Source organism: Gastrolobium bilobum, unplaced genomic scaffold, assembly GCF_033153095.1.
Source record: "Gastrolobium bilobum isolate Gb01-03AN ecotype WA unplaced genomic scaffold, APGP_CSIRO_Gbil_v1 utg39339, whole genome shotgun sequence".
Classification (NCBI taxonomy): Eukaryota; Viridiplantae; Streptophyta; class Magnoliopsida; order Fabales; family Fabaceae; genus Gastrolobium; species Gastrolobium bilobum.
The window spans coordinates 96,988-114,153 of record NW_026900143.1 but is presented as its reverse complement, the minus strand read 5'-3'; the positions used below and the strand labels follow the sequence as shown (position 1 = coordinate 114,153).

The 17,166-nt window shown below is 34.1% G+C and overlaps 1 protein-coding gene across 1 annotated transcript; it reads left to right on the top strand.

The window, feature by feature from the left end:
• The first annotated feature begins 10,952 nt into the window (after positions 1-10,952).
• Positions 10,953-14,769, top strand: LOC133295506 (uncharacterized). Its single transcript, XM_061494349.1, has 2 exons — positions 10,953-11,316; positions 11,426-14,769. The coding sequence occupies exons 1-2, from the start codon at positions 10,953-10,955 to the stop codon at positions 14,767-14,769; spliced, it is 3,708 nt and encodes a 1,235-aa protein (XP_061350333.1).
• Positions 14,770-17,166: the final 2,397 nt, after the last annotated feature.

Genomic DNA, 17,166 nt, shown 5'->3' with positions numbered 1-17,166 from the left:
TCTTGAAAGGAATATTAATTGATAAACGATCACAATCCCTGTGGAGACGAACTTTACTTACTATTATATTACTTGTGCGATCGGTACACTTGCTGGTGAGCATCATTTACTGTCCTCTTAGTCTATGTGGATGATATCATACTCTCAGGCAATTCTCTTGCTGAAATACAAAGGGTTAAAGCCTTCTTGGATAATAAATTCAAGATAAAAGATCTTGGCAGCCTCCGTTTCTTTTTAGGCCTGAAGTGGCACGATCAAAGACTGGTATAGTGTTGAATAAACGTAAATATACACTTGAACTTTTAGCTGATGCTGGCCTTCTGGCTTCTAAGCCATTCTCTACTCCAATGGATGCTCAGGTGAAACTTAGTTGTTCCCAAGGCTTCATTTTGCCTGATCCAGCTTCTTATTGTCGTTTGATCGACCGTTTACTATACTTGACAACAACGCGTCCTGATATTTGTTTTGTTGTACATCAATTATCACAGTTTGTTTCCAAACCTACTGATATTCACATGAATGCTGCTCATCATGTCCTAAGGTATTTGAAGAACTCACCTGGTACTGGCTTATTCTTTCCTACTTCTGGTAGTTTACATGTTAAGGCATTTGCTGATGCAGACCAGGCTTTTTGCCCAGATACTCGCCGTTCAGTCACTGGGTTTTGTGTATTTGTGGGATCCTCCTTGGTATCACAGAAATTCAAGAAGCAAACGATTGTTTCACGTTCTTCATCCGAAGCAGAGTACCGTGCTCTTGCAAGCCTTTCTTGTGAGTTATAGTGGCTTAAATATCTCTTTGAAGATATTCGCATTCCATGGCACAAACTTGCATTTGCATCCATCTATTGTGATAATCGTTCTGCTATATACTTAGCTCATAATCCCACTTTCCATGAACGTTCTAAGCATATAGAACTTGATTGTCATGTCATATGCGAGAAACTTGTCTCTGGTCTTGTGCGCTTACTTCCTATTTCATCAGCTGATCAACTAGCTGACGTTTTTACCAAACCATTGTCCTCCTCTATTTTTCGTTATGCTATATATACATATATATATTTTCAAGTTGGGCTTTCTCAATATCCTACGCCCATCTTGTGGGGTGGGGGGGGGGGGGGGGTATTACCAGAGTCCATTAATCCTCAAGCCCAAGCCCAAGTCCAAGCAGTAGTAGTTCATGAAGTGTCCAATATTTACACACGAAAAACAGATCATGAAAGATAGTAGCTAACAAATTTCTGTTGAGACGTTGGCACGGTTGTAATTAGTTAGAGTTAGTTGAACTTAAATAGTTAGTTATTTTTCTTCTTGATCTTTGCTATGTATTGAGCCCCATATAAATTGGGTCACCGTGTAAATTTTCACTCATTCAATGATATCAGTGTTATTCATTTTCAATGATATTAGTTTTCCTACCAGAAACAGCATGCTCACAAACTTCCCCAATTCCTGACAGTAAACCAATGACGTCTACAGAACAAAGAAGATGGACTTATTATTTACAGCAATAAAAAAAAATAAATCACCGACTAAAACCAAAGACAAAACATATTACCTACTAAATAAGGACAATTAGCCGATTCTTTCTCAATGACGTCAAAATCAACAAAATCAAATTCATTGGCATATAGATTGGCATCAACAATCGATTTAACATCCGTCCTCAAGTTGAAAGACAGACAATAATCATGTCTGGTTGGCCTAGAATTATCACTATTTAATCCAACTCCAATTTTTTTTATGAAATAGACTTCTCCTTCACATAATTTTTTTACACCTGTAAAGAACCCTTAATAGTAGCATGGATCCTTCCACCCTAAACAAAAACACGTTCATGCATTAAGATTAAGAGACACAAAAAGTAAACAAAAACCAAAAAACATTACCTGTTCATCTAATAGAACCATCTCAACATTGTCATCAACATCTTTACGATGAAAATTAGGAACCTTGCAAGTCCTAACCACTCTAACCTTAATCCTCCACTCTCCTCCTTGGTAGGATTAAGATCTCTTATAAAATCATATTTTGAGAACATATCAAATGAGAAAATGAAGAAAATATGCAAAAAGAACCAATTTGCAGAAGCAAAAAAAATAAAATACGGACCATATATGTGCCTTTGATGATCCTTTTTATAGACGCGGTCAAAAGGTTTTTCTTAGAGTTTTTTTTTTTAAATATAGTAATACACTTTCCAATTCCAATAAACTTTTTTCCAATTTCAATGTAGAAAGTAATGAGATATTAAATGATCTGTCTGCCCAAAGAAGTCCAACTTTTTTCCCATTCCCACCTATATCAATTAAAAAATTCAAAGTTTAAAATTCAAAATTTAAAAAAGAAGTGGGATATTAATATAAAAGTCTGCCAACAATTAATGAATGAACTCATTTCCCTCCTAATGAAGTTTAAAATTCGAATTTAAAAATTTACTAAAGGAGGAAAGATTTTAAATGTTCTCTAGTGTGAACACAAACTTGAAATTGAAGGAGAGAACGACATGTCAACAAACTTGCCAAAGATGGCATTCCCTTTTAATATATATATATATATATATATATATATATATATATATATATATATAGGTAGGATCCTTTGACACTAGTGTCAAATTTAAAATTTGACACCTCATCTGAGAGTCATTGGATCAAAAAAGATCAACAGTTCTGATTTGTAAGCATGTGACACCATTGATCTTTTTTGATCCAATGGCTCTCAGATGAGGTGTCAAAAGATCCTACCTCATATATATATATATATATCTATATATATCTATATTATAACCGTTAGATTGACGAAAATCAACGGTGATTAAATTGGTTGTAAAGATGGTAAACATTTTTTGTGGTAAGTATATCCTGCCCCTATATATATATATATAAATATATATATGGATTTTAATTTTCTTATGCAATAAGAGAAAATTTTCTTATATTATAGACATCTTTTGTATGGGCCCACATCTACTAAAAATAATGAAAAAATATTACATGGAAATCAAAGAGTCACTGATAGAAAAAAAAACAATTTTAAAAGATGTTTCCCAGTATATATAGGGTTAAGCAAACGTCCTTGTCGTGTCGTGTGTTTGAGTTTAATATAATTATTTAGGATACCTTATGTTTTATTGAGTTGGGTTACGATGTTATTGAGTTTACCATTTTATTAGAAAAAAACTATTTAATTATTGAATAATAGAAAAAAACTATTTAATTAACAAAAAAACAATTCTAGAAAAAAAATTATTAGATTCGTTGGATTACAATTACCATTTTATTAAGTTTAATATAATATTTAGAATATCTTATGTTTTTTTATAAAATTGATTGGTATTATAAGTCTAGTTTCGCTTTTTTGTTAAATTATTAAATATTAAATATAATATACACTACAGAAATTAAAAATATTATTTAATATCAAAGCGTGTACTAATATAATAAAATCTAACATTTTTTAAAATTAACATATTAAATTATTATGTAGTATCATATTCGTATCCCGTGTCGATATCAGTGGAACATAGTTCAGAACCTACTTTAAATCAAATAAATATTCTGCTGCACTTTACTTTGTGGGAAATGGGTGCTTGGGATTGGAGCGCGTGAGTTTTCTTTCGAAGTTACCCGACGACATACATATTCGATTTTGGACTTTACTTCGTGGAGTTTCATGCTTTTGATTACAGTGGACGGTTTCAACACTTGGCAGTGGCACATGGGGTTCGCAGCGTTACAAGACAAGAAAGATTTGATGGGACCCAAAACTCTACCTGGACTGTCTTTTGCTTTTGAGTTTTGACTGTGCTCTTTATTTTTGCTAATTTTTATTCGCGACGCCAATAAAAAGTAAAAACTATAAACACTGTGGCCAAGCCACAACATTGTATATATGACTCTCTACAATACCAGAGGAAGAATAGAATATACTGGACGTGACGCGTGTTTAAAATCATAATAGTATTTATTATAATAAAATCAATATATATATATATAGATGCACACACTTAATTACTGGGTACAATTTACAACAAATATCACCTACAAAGTTACAATTGTAATTGAACAAAAACATATACGCAAAATTAAATCTACACTTCACTCACTGTTCTAGTATGTCATTTGTGTGGTAATTAATTTTATTATGCACCAACTTTTACATATGAAAAGGACAGGTCATATGGCTCATGGAGGCCAATGAGGTTGCGGATCCGTTACATAATTGCTTTCCATTGGTGAAAAGGACAGTTCATATGGCTAATACTCACATGGAGGCCTATGAGATTGCGGATTGGCTTGCTTTGAATGCATTGGCTCATACCACATGTGAAAATTTCGTGTTACTTGCGCTTATGTATAGGTAACACAGCTCAATTTATAAATGTTGGCTATCTTTTTATTCAGGCTCTTTTATACAAGCTAGAATTTTGTATTTAAATGCACATAATTACCACACAAGTGACATACTAGAACAGTGAGTGGAGTGGTAGATTTAATTTTGCGTTTATGTTTTTGTTCAATTGTAATTTTGTAGGTGATATTTGTTGTAAATTCTACCCAGTAAAGTGTAATTTTATATGCTTCGAGAATTAATTTAAAATTAATTATAACAATGTACATATATATATATATATATATAAATATATATATATATATATATACATATTGTAGCAAAACATTAAAGAGCTACAACTTTCTTTTTTATTTTATTATTAATAAATTTTTGGCCAAATAATAAAACAAAATCTGAATAGTTTAGTCATCCTAACTACTTTCAATTGTCTAATATCTACTTTTTGTTTGTTTTGGAGATGTCTAATATCTACTTTTGAATTTGTTAATTCTAGTTAAATTTTTTCAAAAAAGCGCTGTGTATTATCACTCTAAATAGTAACGCACTATTGGTCATCAAAATTAACTTGCATTTAATGGTTTTTTGTACTTTTATTTTCAATAGTTTTACAAAGATCATAACAACAAATCTTTTCCGTTCAATAAAAAATAATAATGGAGAGGGTTTATTCTTCTATTAAAGGTAGTAAAAGTTGCCGTATTACATATACAAGTTATCATAAACTTGGAGAGATGTTCCAAAACTTGACAAGTTGGACTAGCTAAACCGTGACTATATATATGTTACATTTGGGGTTGCTGAAGATGAAAGCTAATCAAACAATTTTTATTTTTATTTTTATATTTTATTTTTTGTGGCAATGCTGACAGCTAAAACCTGCCCAATAAAAATAAAATTACAGAGAAAGGTGTTGTAAATACAAAGTAATAATATCTATCAAGAATCCAGACATGAATATTTCAATCATGAAGGTCTTTAGGAGTTGCATTAAATGACAAAAACTTGTGATGAGGAAGTTGCAGCTTGTACAACTCTTGCTAGCTTACAAACAAGTCCAACTCGACAGATTGCAATAACTTCCTAGGAGTTACATTAAATGACATAAACTAAATATATACAATAGGGAAAATTGACGAATACATGCACCGCTCTTCAAACATTTTTCTATAAATTCACTCGCATTCCATTATTCTAATTGCTCATTTCTCTCATCAATCTCTTGTTAGATTGTGGTGACTTTAGAATATATTTCTCCTCTATTTAGCTCCTGCTAACTTATTTATATACTCCCAATGGCCGACTCAAAAAATAAATCCAACATTGCTACTAACTCTGGTCCTCAAACTTCAACCACTTCGCAGAAACCACCTAAGTTTACCATTAAAGATATGTGTCCAATAACAAAACCAAGTAATCCTCCTACGAGTTCAACCTCTAGGCCTGGAACACCATTATATACTGTCCAGAACACTTTTGCCGAAAAGAAGGGGAGTGGATGACCACATCAAATTCACATGCATCGTGTAATTTCATCCTCTTCACTCATCAGATCTCATCAACCTTATGATCATGATCGGTTCTTAATAATCACCACCGTCTAGCACCACTCAGTAACGTGTCTTGGTATTTTTATTTTTTTTAATATATATATATATATATAACCATCCATATGTAATGTATACATTACATATGTGATATTGTAAGGCATCATAACGTGTCTTAGTATCAGTTTTTTTTTTTTTTTTTAATCTGTCTTTATTGTTATGAGATCAAGTTATGAGGTTATGAAGTGTTGAGATTTTATATATCTGTCTTCCTTGATTCTTCTTATTCTCTCTCTTCGTCTCTTATATATTCTTCCTATGCTTCATTAACTTTACAAACTGAAAAAAGAGAATATGAATATCTACATAGATACTATTTTATTAGGGATTCAACAAAGAATTGATTTTTAATCACTTAACAATAAAATCTTGACTTTTGTGATTTTATTGTTATTATTTAAAATAAAAAAGAGAGAAGGTCACAATGCAGCAATTCGAAGAAACAAGGCGTTGAATTAAGTATACGTTTTTCATGTGTTCGACAAAAAAAAGAGAATATGAATATATATCTACATACATAGATACTATTTTTATTAGGGATCGATGCAACAAAGAATTTACTTAATTAGTTAACAACAATATTGGTGGGTACAATACAACAGTTACGGCTGTCTCTGTGAGTTTGGAATGCAGACTGCTTGGTGTTTGTGTTTGTGTCAGCCGCAAAATCTTGAAATGCACTGACAGTAAGTAGCAACGGTTGCACACGCGCGACAAATCTGCAACACGCGACCTGGGCTGACGTTGCAACGGCGGCTGACGGACAGACTGAATCAGCCGCGGTGGTGATGGCACACATGACCGTTGGCGGTAGCAGCAACCGGACGGAACACGATGATGACTAAGAACCGTTCTGAACCGGCGGCGATGGTAGCGACGGCGACGAGAGCTGACCGTAGGACATGGCGTTCGGTGGATGACAACGGTGGCACGCGGCGAGAATCGATGGTCCGGCAGTGCAAGGATGCTGAATAATTTTGGGGCGGCGGCTGAAGCTTGAATAAGAATCCCTGGATGAACAGGTTGGGGAGGGTAATTTGGAGGAAAAAAAAAAAAAATACTTCAAGAGGGCGTGTGCGTTTGGTACAGAAGAAATTTTTTTTATCCTGAAATCTTAATTTTTAAAAATATAATTTTTACATTCCATTTACGATAATATTTCAAAATTAAAAATTTAGAAAAATTCAGTTTTTCAAGAATTCCAAAAAATTTCCACGTACCAAATGTCCCAGAGTGTATTTTGGGACAATCTGAAAATGCCAGGGGACAAGCTGGGCCAATCATGTATTCATGCACGCACGCATATTGCAAGTTGCAATGCAACACTGAGTTAATGATGTATGCTATATAGGATCTTTTTTTCTGGCTCCATTGCAGTACAACCTAGAAGCTATGGGTGGGGCAGATGCGCTCACGCTCACTCTAACATGCCTTTTCTTCCCTTGCTGGTTTCTTACAGCTAGAAGCTAATAAAACAAATCTCGTTTTGATAAATTTACACATAACTTTATCATATCAAAAATATTATGTTTATTGTTATCAAAAAAAAAAAAAAAATATTATGTTTATTTCATTGTTAATAGGTCTTTATAAATTCTAATATAATTTCACCTATAATATATTTATTAGAGAGAGGGGTAAATACAAAATTTTAAAATCATATTGTCATATAAAAAACTTAAATTAAAAAAAACTGCTATCCCAAAATTGCGTCCTGATATCTTTAAGTATATTTGTCTTTAACGTAACTTTAATACGGGAAAAATGTTTCTCCTGTCAAAATAGTAATAAAATAGCTTGGTTGAACACAATTGATAAAACAAGCAAATATATATATATATATATATATATATATATATATATATATATATATATATATGTGCAGACAAAATATATATATATATATATATATATATATATATATATATATATATATATATATATACGCGTGGTAAATTTTACATTAATATTGTTGTATATATATAAGAATATTATTTGCATAGATTTTACATTAATATCGTTGTATTAATTTCGTATAAAAATAATAATCTATATGTAGATATTGTTGTTAAAAAAACAAAATACTATAACAATTCATAATTTGATGATTTTATTTGAACTATATTACTATATTATTACAAGAAGTATTATATTTATAAACATTTTATTTATAAATTTTTTATTTATAAACTTATCTATGTATTTTAGAGAGTATAAAAATAGAGGAATGTACCCAAAATACATAGAAAGTTTATAAGAATTTGTAAAAAACTGTTTCTAATATAATATATTTTCCACAAATATATATATATATATATATATATATATATATATATATATATATATATATATGAGAAAAATATTTTTCAAGCAGCTTGAGATAAGTTTATCTCCGGCAGCCCCAAAACTACGTCTTTTTATTTATTTATATTAATTGATTCACCTTTGAATGGTTATGATTCTCTTTTTCTCTCTCTTCCTTTATCACCATTGATTCATTTTTGTACGATTATGATTCGGCAGATGGAGATAAAATTATCTCAAGCAACTTGAGAAACAATAAGCCCTATATATATATAGGGAGTTATTAATCTCATGTTGCTTGAGATAGTTCTCTCATCTGTGTGAGATAAATATGTGGGGTCCACACTTTAAAATAAAAAAGGAAAAAGCTGGCACAAAATTCACTGAGTGTATAACATGAGATAGGAATATATTTTTTATATATATATATGAGGTAGGATCATTTGACACCTCATCTGAGTGTATAGCATGAGATAGAAAAATATTGTCACAAGCTTGCAAATCAGAGTCTTCGATCTTTTTTTGATCTAACGGCTCTCAGATGAGAATTTGACACTGGTGTCAAAGGATCGGTTTTTAAAATTAGGTTGAACCATGAACCGAACCGAACAGCTCCATAAAATAACCGATTTTTAAAAACCAGTTCATGAACCGAACCGGTTTAAGAACCGAACCGATTTTTAGAATCGGTTTAATAACCGAATCGTTTCCGAATCGAACCAAATTAATTTTTATAACTTTATTTTTTAAATTTTTTTCTTTTCAAAAGAGGGTCGACCCGAACTGGTTTTGAATCGGTTCTAAACCAGTTCCGAACCACTTCTGAACCGAATCGAATCACTTCTGAACCGAACCGAACCATTTTCGAACGAACCATTTAAACTAATTCGGTTTTTAAAAAAATTCAGTTTGGTTCGACCCATGCACATCCCTACCGTTGGCGGTAGCAGCAATCGAACGGAACACGATGATGACTAAGAACCGATCTGAACCGGCTGCGACGGTAGCTACGACGACGAGAGATGACCGTCCGACATGGCGTTCGGTGGATGACGACGGTGGCACGCGGCCAAAATCGATGGTCCGGCGGTGCAAGGATGCTAAACAGGTTAGTGAGGGTAATTTGAAAAAAAAAATACTTCAAGGGTATTTTCGGACAATCCAAAAATATAGTAATATTTGAGGAAAATATTTTATATTATAAAATTTTTCTTACAAATTCTTATAAACTTTCTATGTATTTTGGGTACATTCCTCAATTTTTATACTATCTAAAGTACATATATAAATTTATGAATAAAAAATTTATAAATAAAATGTTTATAAATATAATATTTCTCGTAATAATATAATAATATAGTTAAAATAAAATCATATGAATTGTTATGGTTTTTTATTTTTTTAACAACGATATTTACATGTACATTATTTTTTCTTATAAGAAATTAATACAACGATATTAATGTACAATCTATGTAACAATATTCTTATATCTATACAACAATATCAATGTAAAATTTACCACGCATAAATGTAAATATATTTTTTGTTTGTACCTGTTTTACCAAGCTATTTTATTACTATTTATTTTGATAGGAGAAACATTTTCCCCATATTAAAGTTACGTTAAAGACAAATATACTCAAAGATATTAGGACACAATTTGGGATAGCATTGTTTTTTAATTTAAGTTTTTTATATGACAATATCATTTTAAAATTTGTATTTACCCCTCTCTCTAATAAAAATATTATAAGCGGAATTCTATTAGAATTTATAAAGACCTATTAACAATGAAATAAACATAATATTTTTGAAAAAGATTGTCTCATGACAAGAAACCTATGGGTTAGTCCTGCGTGAAGTCCACGCGCGCGATTATTTTACTCCCTCTGCTACGGCAAACGAGATGGGTTCCACCAATGAAAGTCACGGCGGTCCAGCACCAACTCCAACACCAAACGATTCAAACGAGTTCATGAGAAAGAGTATCAAGCGATCCAAAAACAGAGAGGAATTTTCTCCGGATTCATCAAACAGAGGCGCTAGTTTAGGCAACATTACTGATCGTATCCCATCTGGGAAAACAAAGTCCTTCGCGGAAGCACTTAAAGCCAGCGACAACACCATGGGAGAAGAAGACTCCTGGCACGAAGAGCAGACGGAGGAAGAGAGCGAACCCCTTGACCCAAGTCTAGGGGTAATAAATGAACAGGGTTTTCAAACCATCTTCGGAGCTGATGGGTCAGTGCGAATAAGATGTACGGAGGAAGCTAAACAAAGACTCAGAAGTCCCTGGAGAAATGCAATCATAGTCAAACTACTGGGCAAGAAGGTAGGAGTGATGTACATGAAGACCAAGCTTGATAGCCTCTGGGCAAAATCGGGTCCTATCACTGTGGCTGATTTAGGAAACGATTTTTTCTCGGTGAAGTTCACAAGCGTGGAGGATCTGAACCTGGCACTAACCGGCGGCCCATGGGTCTTTGATGGGGCATTATCTGGCAATCAGGAAATGGGAACCATTTTTTAACCCATTTAAAACCAACATCCATAAAGTTGCTGCGTGGATCCGCCTACCAGGTATCTTTGGAAAAAAGATAGGTTCAATATGTCTGTCATAGAGAAATCCAATCAATTCATTCACATGTCTTTTTCCGCTAGTCAAGGACCTTCCTTTTATATCACTATGGTTTATGCCAACCCTAGAGAGGAAGCCCGTGAAGAGCTTTGGATGGATATTAAAAGAATAAGTGGTAGCATGGGGGGACCATGGGCCATGATGAGGGACTTCAATGAGATAGCTTCCCCAAAAGAGAAAATAGGGGGAGCCCCTGTGAACATTGCAAGATGCCAGAAGTTCTCCTACTTTCTTAATGACTGCCACATGCTGGATCTGGGCTGTAGAGGCTCTAAATTCACTTGGAGGGGACCCAAGTGGCTCCATCTTGATAGAGTCTTCAAGAGACTTGATAGAATATGTTCAAATGCAGCTTGGAGAACCACTTTTGGAGATGCGGATGTTAGAGCTTTACCTAGACTAAACTCGGACCGCAACCCACTTCTCCTCTCTCTTTTCCCCAATGAAAACCAGTGGAAAGAGAGACCCTTCAGATTTTTGGTAGCTTGGCAGAGTCATAGTACTTTGACTCATTTCCTCAGGTTCATCTGGAAACCACCAGACCAAGATTATCACTTGTCTGGATAATTTAATTGATCCCCTCAAGTCTTGGAACAAAAGAGTTTTTGGCTGCATCCGAGTTAGGAAGGATTACCTTCTTAAAAGAATCCAAGAGACCCATAATAACAACACTAATCAGCAATATCTTGCCCAATCTGATCTTGAATTTGCTCTTCAGGAAGAGTTGAATAGAGTTTTAGAACAAGAAGAAGCTCTTTGGTTTCAAAAGGCTAGATGCAAGTGGATTGAAGATGGAGACCGTAACACTAGATTCTATCATACAACTACCATAATAAGGAGAGCTAGAAACAAAATTCTTGAGCTCAAGAAAGAAGAGGGTCATTGGGTCAAAGAAGAAGACAGCTTGAACATGATCATTCATGATTTCTTCACCAACCTTTTTAAGGAAGAAGACCATTATAGACCCTGGGAAATAACCAACACTAGTTGGCCTGCCTTAGAAGAGACTGAGTTGACAGCCTTGAAGGATCCAATTTCAGAGTTGAATATCAAGGAAGCTTTCTTCTCCATGAATGCTCTCAAAGCTCCTGGACCGGATGGTTTCCCAGCTTTTTTCTTCCAAAAAAACTGGGAAATTATGAGGAAGCAAGTGGTGGATTGTGTGCATCAGATCTGGGATAAGCCTGAAGAAGTGAAGGACCTTAACAAAACCTTCCTTGTTCTCATTCCTAAGCTGGCCAAACCAGAAAAGATCAACCAATTTCTCCCGATTGCTATATGTTCTGTTCTTTATAAAGGTATCAGCAAGTTAATAATGAGCAAGCTGAAACCCCTCCTCAACAAACTGATCTCACCTCAACAAGTCAGTTTTGTTCCTCAAAGACAGATCCAGGATAACATAATCATTGCCCAAGAGATGGTTCACTCCATGAATAGAATGAAGGGGAAAATGGGCTTCTTTACAATCAAAATTGATTTAGAGAAAGCCTATGATAAGATGTCCTGGAAGTTTATCTACAAAGTGCTGTCCGAGATAAACATCCCAGAGTCCCTGGTGAATATCATTATGCAGTGCATCACATCAACAGAGCTAGAAATCCTCTGGAATGGATCCAAGGCTGGCAGCATCCTCCCTAGCAGAGGCTTGAGGCAAGGAGATCCAATATCTCCTTACATTTTCGTGCTTTGTATGGAGAAACTTACCCATTTGATTTCTGATGCAATAGCAAGAAAAGAGTGGAAACCAATGGCAGCTGGTAGAGGAGGACCAACCATATCTCATCTTCTTTTTGCCGACGATTTGTTACTCTTTGGAGAAGCCAACATTGATCAAGTCAAGTCTATAATGAATTGCCTCACAAAGTTTGGGAATATGTCTGGTCAGAAAGTGAGTTATCCAAAATCCAATATCTTCTTCTCCAAAAATGTCCCAATAGATGTTGCTAATGCAATAGTGAAGATTAGTGGTTTTGCTCAAACAAAAAATTTGGGTAGATACCTGGGCTACAGAATGAAACATGGCAGGACTAGTAAACTTCACTATGGAGAGATCATGGACAGGGTTAACAATAGACTCAATGGCTGGAAAAAGCAGTGCTTATCCATGGCAGGTAGAGTGACTTTGGTTAAATCGGTCATCTCTACTATCCCAATGTTTCACATGCAAAACAGCTTATTACCTGTGGGTATTTGTGAAGAAATCGAAAAGAAGCAAAGGAATTTCATCTGGGGTGATACTGATGAACAAAGGAAGCATCATGCAATCGGATGGGAACAACTTCAACTACCAAAAAATCAAGGTGGTTTAGGTATTCTCAACCTTCGAAGCCAGAATGAAGCATTTATTCAAAAGTGTGCTTGGCATATGGTCCAATTCCCATCTCAGCTTTGGGTCCAGGTCTTGTTATCCAAATATGGCAGGAAAAAAGACATTCTAAAGGAGGTGGTCAGTAAACCTTATGATTCTCACTTGTGGAAGAGCCTTTGTAAGATCTGGCCTCAAATGATAAGCAATACTTCTTGGCAAATTGGCAATGGAATGAAGATTGATTTTTGGAAAGACAATTGGACTAGACACAGCCCAAACCTCCTGGCTCACTCTCATACCCTTCCATCTCAAGAGGACTTGGAGTTAAAGATCAATAATAGCATTTTCCTATCAGAAGGGGGCTGGAATGTGCAATATCTAGTGAACCATTTTGACCTTAATGTGGTGAACAAAATTCTTGCAATCCCCCATCCTGATGAGGAAGCCGAAGAGGACAGCCTAGCTTGGAGCAACTGGAATCCTGGGCAATCTATTGTCAAGCTGGCTTATAACAACCTGTTATGTTCAAATAATCCTTTTCCCTTTGACTGCTGGGACCGAATCTGGAAGTGGAAAGGCAAGGAAAGAGTCAAGCTGTTCATATGGAAAATGCTTCATGGTAGAATCCTAACAAGGGAATCAATTTCAAAGTGGAGTGGAACTTCCAACAAGTGCCCTTTTTGCCCTGAAATGATTGAAGATTGTCTCCATGTATTTAGAGACTGCTGGAAGGCAAGAAAGATCTGGCTATTACCCATGCTGCACCCTCTTCCAATGGGTTTTCTTACTGAAAACTCTTTTAAGGAATGGATGATTCTCAATCTCAACTCAACCACCAGCAAGCTTAAGGAATGGAGAGATTTTTTCTTCACCATTTGCTACTATCTGTGGTTTTGGAGAAACAAGGAAATTCATGAAGAAGAGTTCAAAAGACCTCAGGACCCTTCAAAGACTATTGCTGCTGAAATTGAGGAAAACAGGTACTGTTGGGCCAAGTTCACAAAAACCTTTACAGGTAACTCACATTCTCATCTCCCTGCATGGTGGAACAGACCAGAGGAGGATTTTCTGAAGTTAAATGTGGATGGGGCTGTGCAAGGCAATCGGGCAGCATGTGGAGGTCTCTTGAGGGATAAGAATGGTCTATGGACTGGCGGCTTCTCAGCCTTCATTGGCTCCTGCATACCCCTGCATGCTGAACTTTGGGCTCTCCTTAAAGGACTAGATTTCGCTTGGAAGCATGGCTGGCGGAAACTAGTCTTGGAAACTGATTCTTCTCAGGCTTTTAGCCTTCTTACCAATCATGGTAATGACACTCGAAAGCTGCCTTTGGTAGCTAAGATTCGAGTCTTTTTACAGAAAGAGTGGACTGTTCTACTGAATAAAATTCCTAGGAGTAGCAACACTTGTGCGGATTGGATTGCGAAGAAGGCTTTGGAGGATTCTTTTGGTCTCAACTCAATCACCTCCCCTCATAGTGATCTGTTAAATCTCCTTGCTACTGATCTTTTGGATCCGGGGCTGAACTTGGACACAGTTAGGAGAATAATAGGATAATGTTTGATTCCTGTTATTCTGCTAGCTTGGGCTGTTTTCTTTTCTGATGTTTTCTGTTTCTGTTCTCTTTTCCTTTCTGTTCTAGTCTGTGTTTTCTGTATTTGTTGGGGCTTTGCCCCTTAATGTAACTAAAAAAAAAAAACATAATCTTTTTGATATGATAAAGTTATGTGTAAATTTATCAAAACGAGATTTGTTTTATTAGCTTCTAGCTTCACGCATATTAGAGTAGGCTTGTGCATGGGTCAGGTCGGGTCAGGTTTTTGTGTCGACTCGACCCAACTTGATTTTTTTAGGTCAGGTATTTTGACTCGACTCGTTTTAATTTGATCCAAGTAAGGTCTGACTTGGTTTGGATTTTTTTGAACTAGTTTAGAACCGGGTCGGATCTGACCTGACTTGGTTTATGAAGTGGGTCAAATCTGACCTGACCCAGTTTTGACTTGGTTTCGTCGCAAAATTTCGTCAAAATTTCTACGTTGCAAATGACAAAAATTTCGTTACACAATTATTTTTTCGTCGGAATACTTTTTGTTGCAAAGGGACGGAATTTTTTCTCTAATGAAAATTTTTACAAAAATAAATTTTCTATCGAAATTTAGTTTCCGTCAAAAGTTTTAACGAAAATGATTTCCTCCATCAAATGTTTTAAACGAAAAAAGAATTCTGTCAAAAATTTTGACAGAATGTTTTCCGTTCAAAATTTCGATTGGAATGTGTTCTAACGAAAATTTCGATGGAAATTGTTTTGGGGGAAATGTTTCATTCGAAACTTTCGACAAAATTTAGATTCTCTAAAGAATTTTTAACAGAATATTTTTTTCGTCAAAATTTTTTATCAAAATATTTTTTGTCAAAAATTTTTACGATAATTTTTAACAGAAATGTGTTCCGTTGAAAATTTTGATGGAAATATTTTTTATCAAAAAATTTGACGAAAATATTTAGTCGAAAATTTTCGATGAAAATGTGTTTCGCTAGAATTTTCGACGAAATTTTTTTTTTGTCAAAAAGTTTAACGAAAATGTTAACGTCGAAAACTTTTGCCGAAATTTGAATTTTGTAAAGAATTTTGATGAAATGTTTTTCCGTCAAAAAATTTCTATGGAAATGTGTTTCGTCGAAATTTTTGATGAATATGTTTTTTTTCGAAATGTTTTGACGAAATTTAGTTTCCGTAAAAAAATTCGACAAAATTTTTTTTCATCAATTTTTTTTACAGAAATGTTTTTAGTCAAAATTCTAATGAAAATATTTTTCGTCAAAAATTTTTGCGAAAAATTTTGATGAAAAGATTTTTCGTAAATTTTTTTGACGTAATTGTTTTACGTTAAAACTTTTCTTTTAATGTAATTGTGATTTTTTTTTTCTTTTTTTTCACATAATGAGTATGGGTCAAGTTTTGGGTCAATGGGTTATTATTAAAACAAGTCAGGTCTAAAATTGACCCAAACAAAAGTGGGTCAATATTTAAATCAATTCAAGAAAAATAGATATTTATGGGTTATGTCAAGGTCAGATCAAAGGCATAACAAGTGAACCAATTTTTTTTCACACCTCTATTTAGAGTGAGCGAGAGCGCATCTGCGGCATAGTTTCTAGGTTGTGCTCTCTCTGTCCTGCAATGTAGCCAGAAAAGAAAAAAGATCTTATATAGCATATATATAGGGGTTTGATTTTCTCATGTTGAATAAGAATTCAATTCTCATGTTGTAGAGATAAAAAGCATGTGAGACCCATGTGTTAGAAAAAATTAAATGTAGGACCCATGTCAGCATGAAAATCGAAGGGTGTGTAGGAAAATTTTAATTCTCATGTTGAATAAGAATTATAAAACCCTAGCATATATCATTAACTCAGTGTTGCAACTTGCAATATGCGCATGAATACATGATTGGCCCAGCTTATACCGTGGCATCATTTATCTATAAGACGTAACCCATGTCTTGTAATTAAATGTCTTGTTTGACCTGCTTAAACGAATCCTATAACAGTGATAGTATTTTTTTTATCATTTAATTCAATAATTAAGTTTATTCGCAATTTAATTTTGTAATACTTGCTAATTTTAGTTTGAGTCATATTATTTGCTATAAAACACCGGCACTTCAAAAAATTTAACGTGTTGTGTCCGACACTTTTCGACACTCTTATATTTCCTGACATTCCAATATGCGTTGCAGAGATTAAAAAAAGATCAAATATTATATTACGTTACGTTTTTAGTTCAAATTATTAGATTACGATTACTATATTATTGAGTTTAATATAAATATTTAGAATATCTTATGTATCTTTGCAAAATTGATGGGTATTATAAGTTTAGCTTTATTTTTTTATTAAACTATTGAATATTAAATATAATATACACTACATAAATTAAAAATATTATTCAAT

Bases quoted from the DNA above. Each gene is read 5' to 3' on its own strand.
- LOC133295506 (XM_061494349.1), top strand. From the start codon at position 10,953: ATGGTTTATGCCAACCCTAGAGAGGAAGCCCGTGAAGAGCTTTGGATG. The intron at 11,317-11,425 runs GCAACCCACTTC...TCATTTCCTCAG, and splicing joins ACCTAGACTAAACTCGGACC to GTTCATCTGGAAACCACCAG.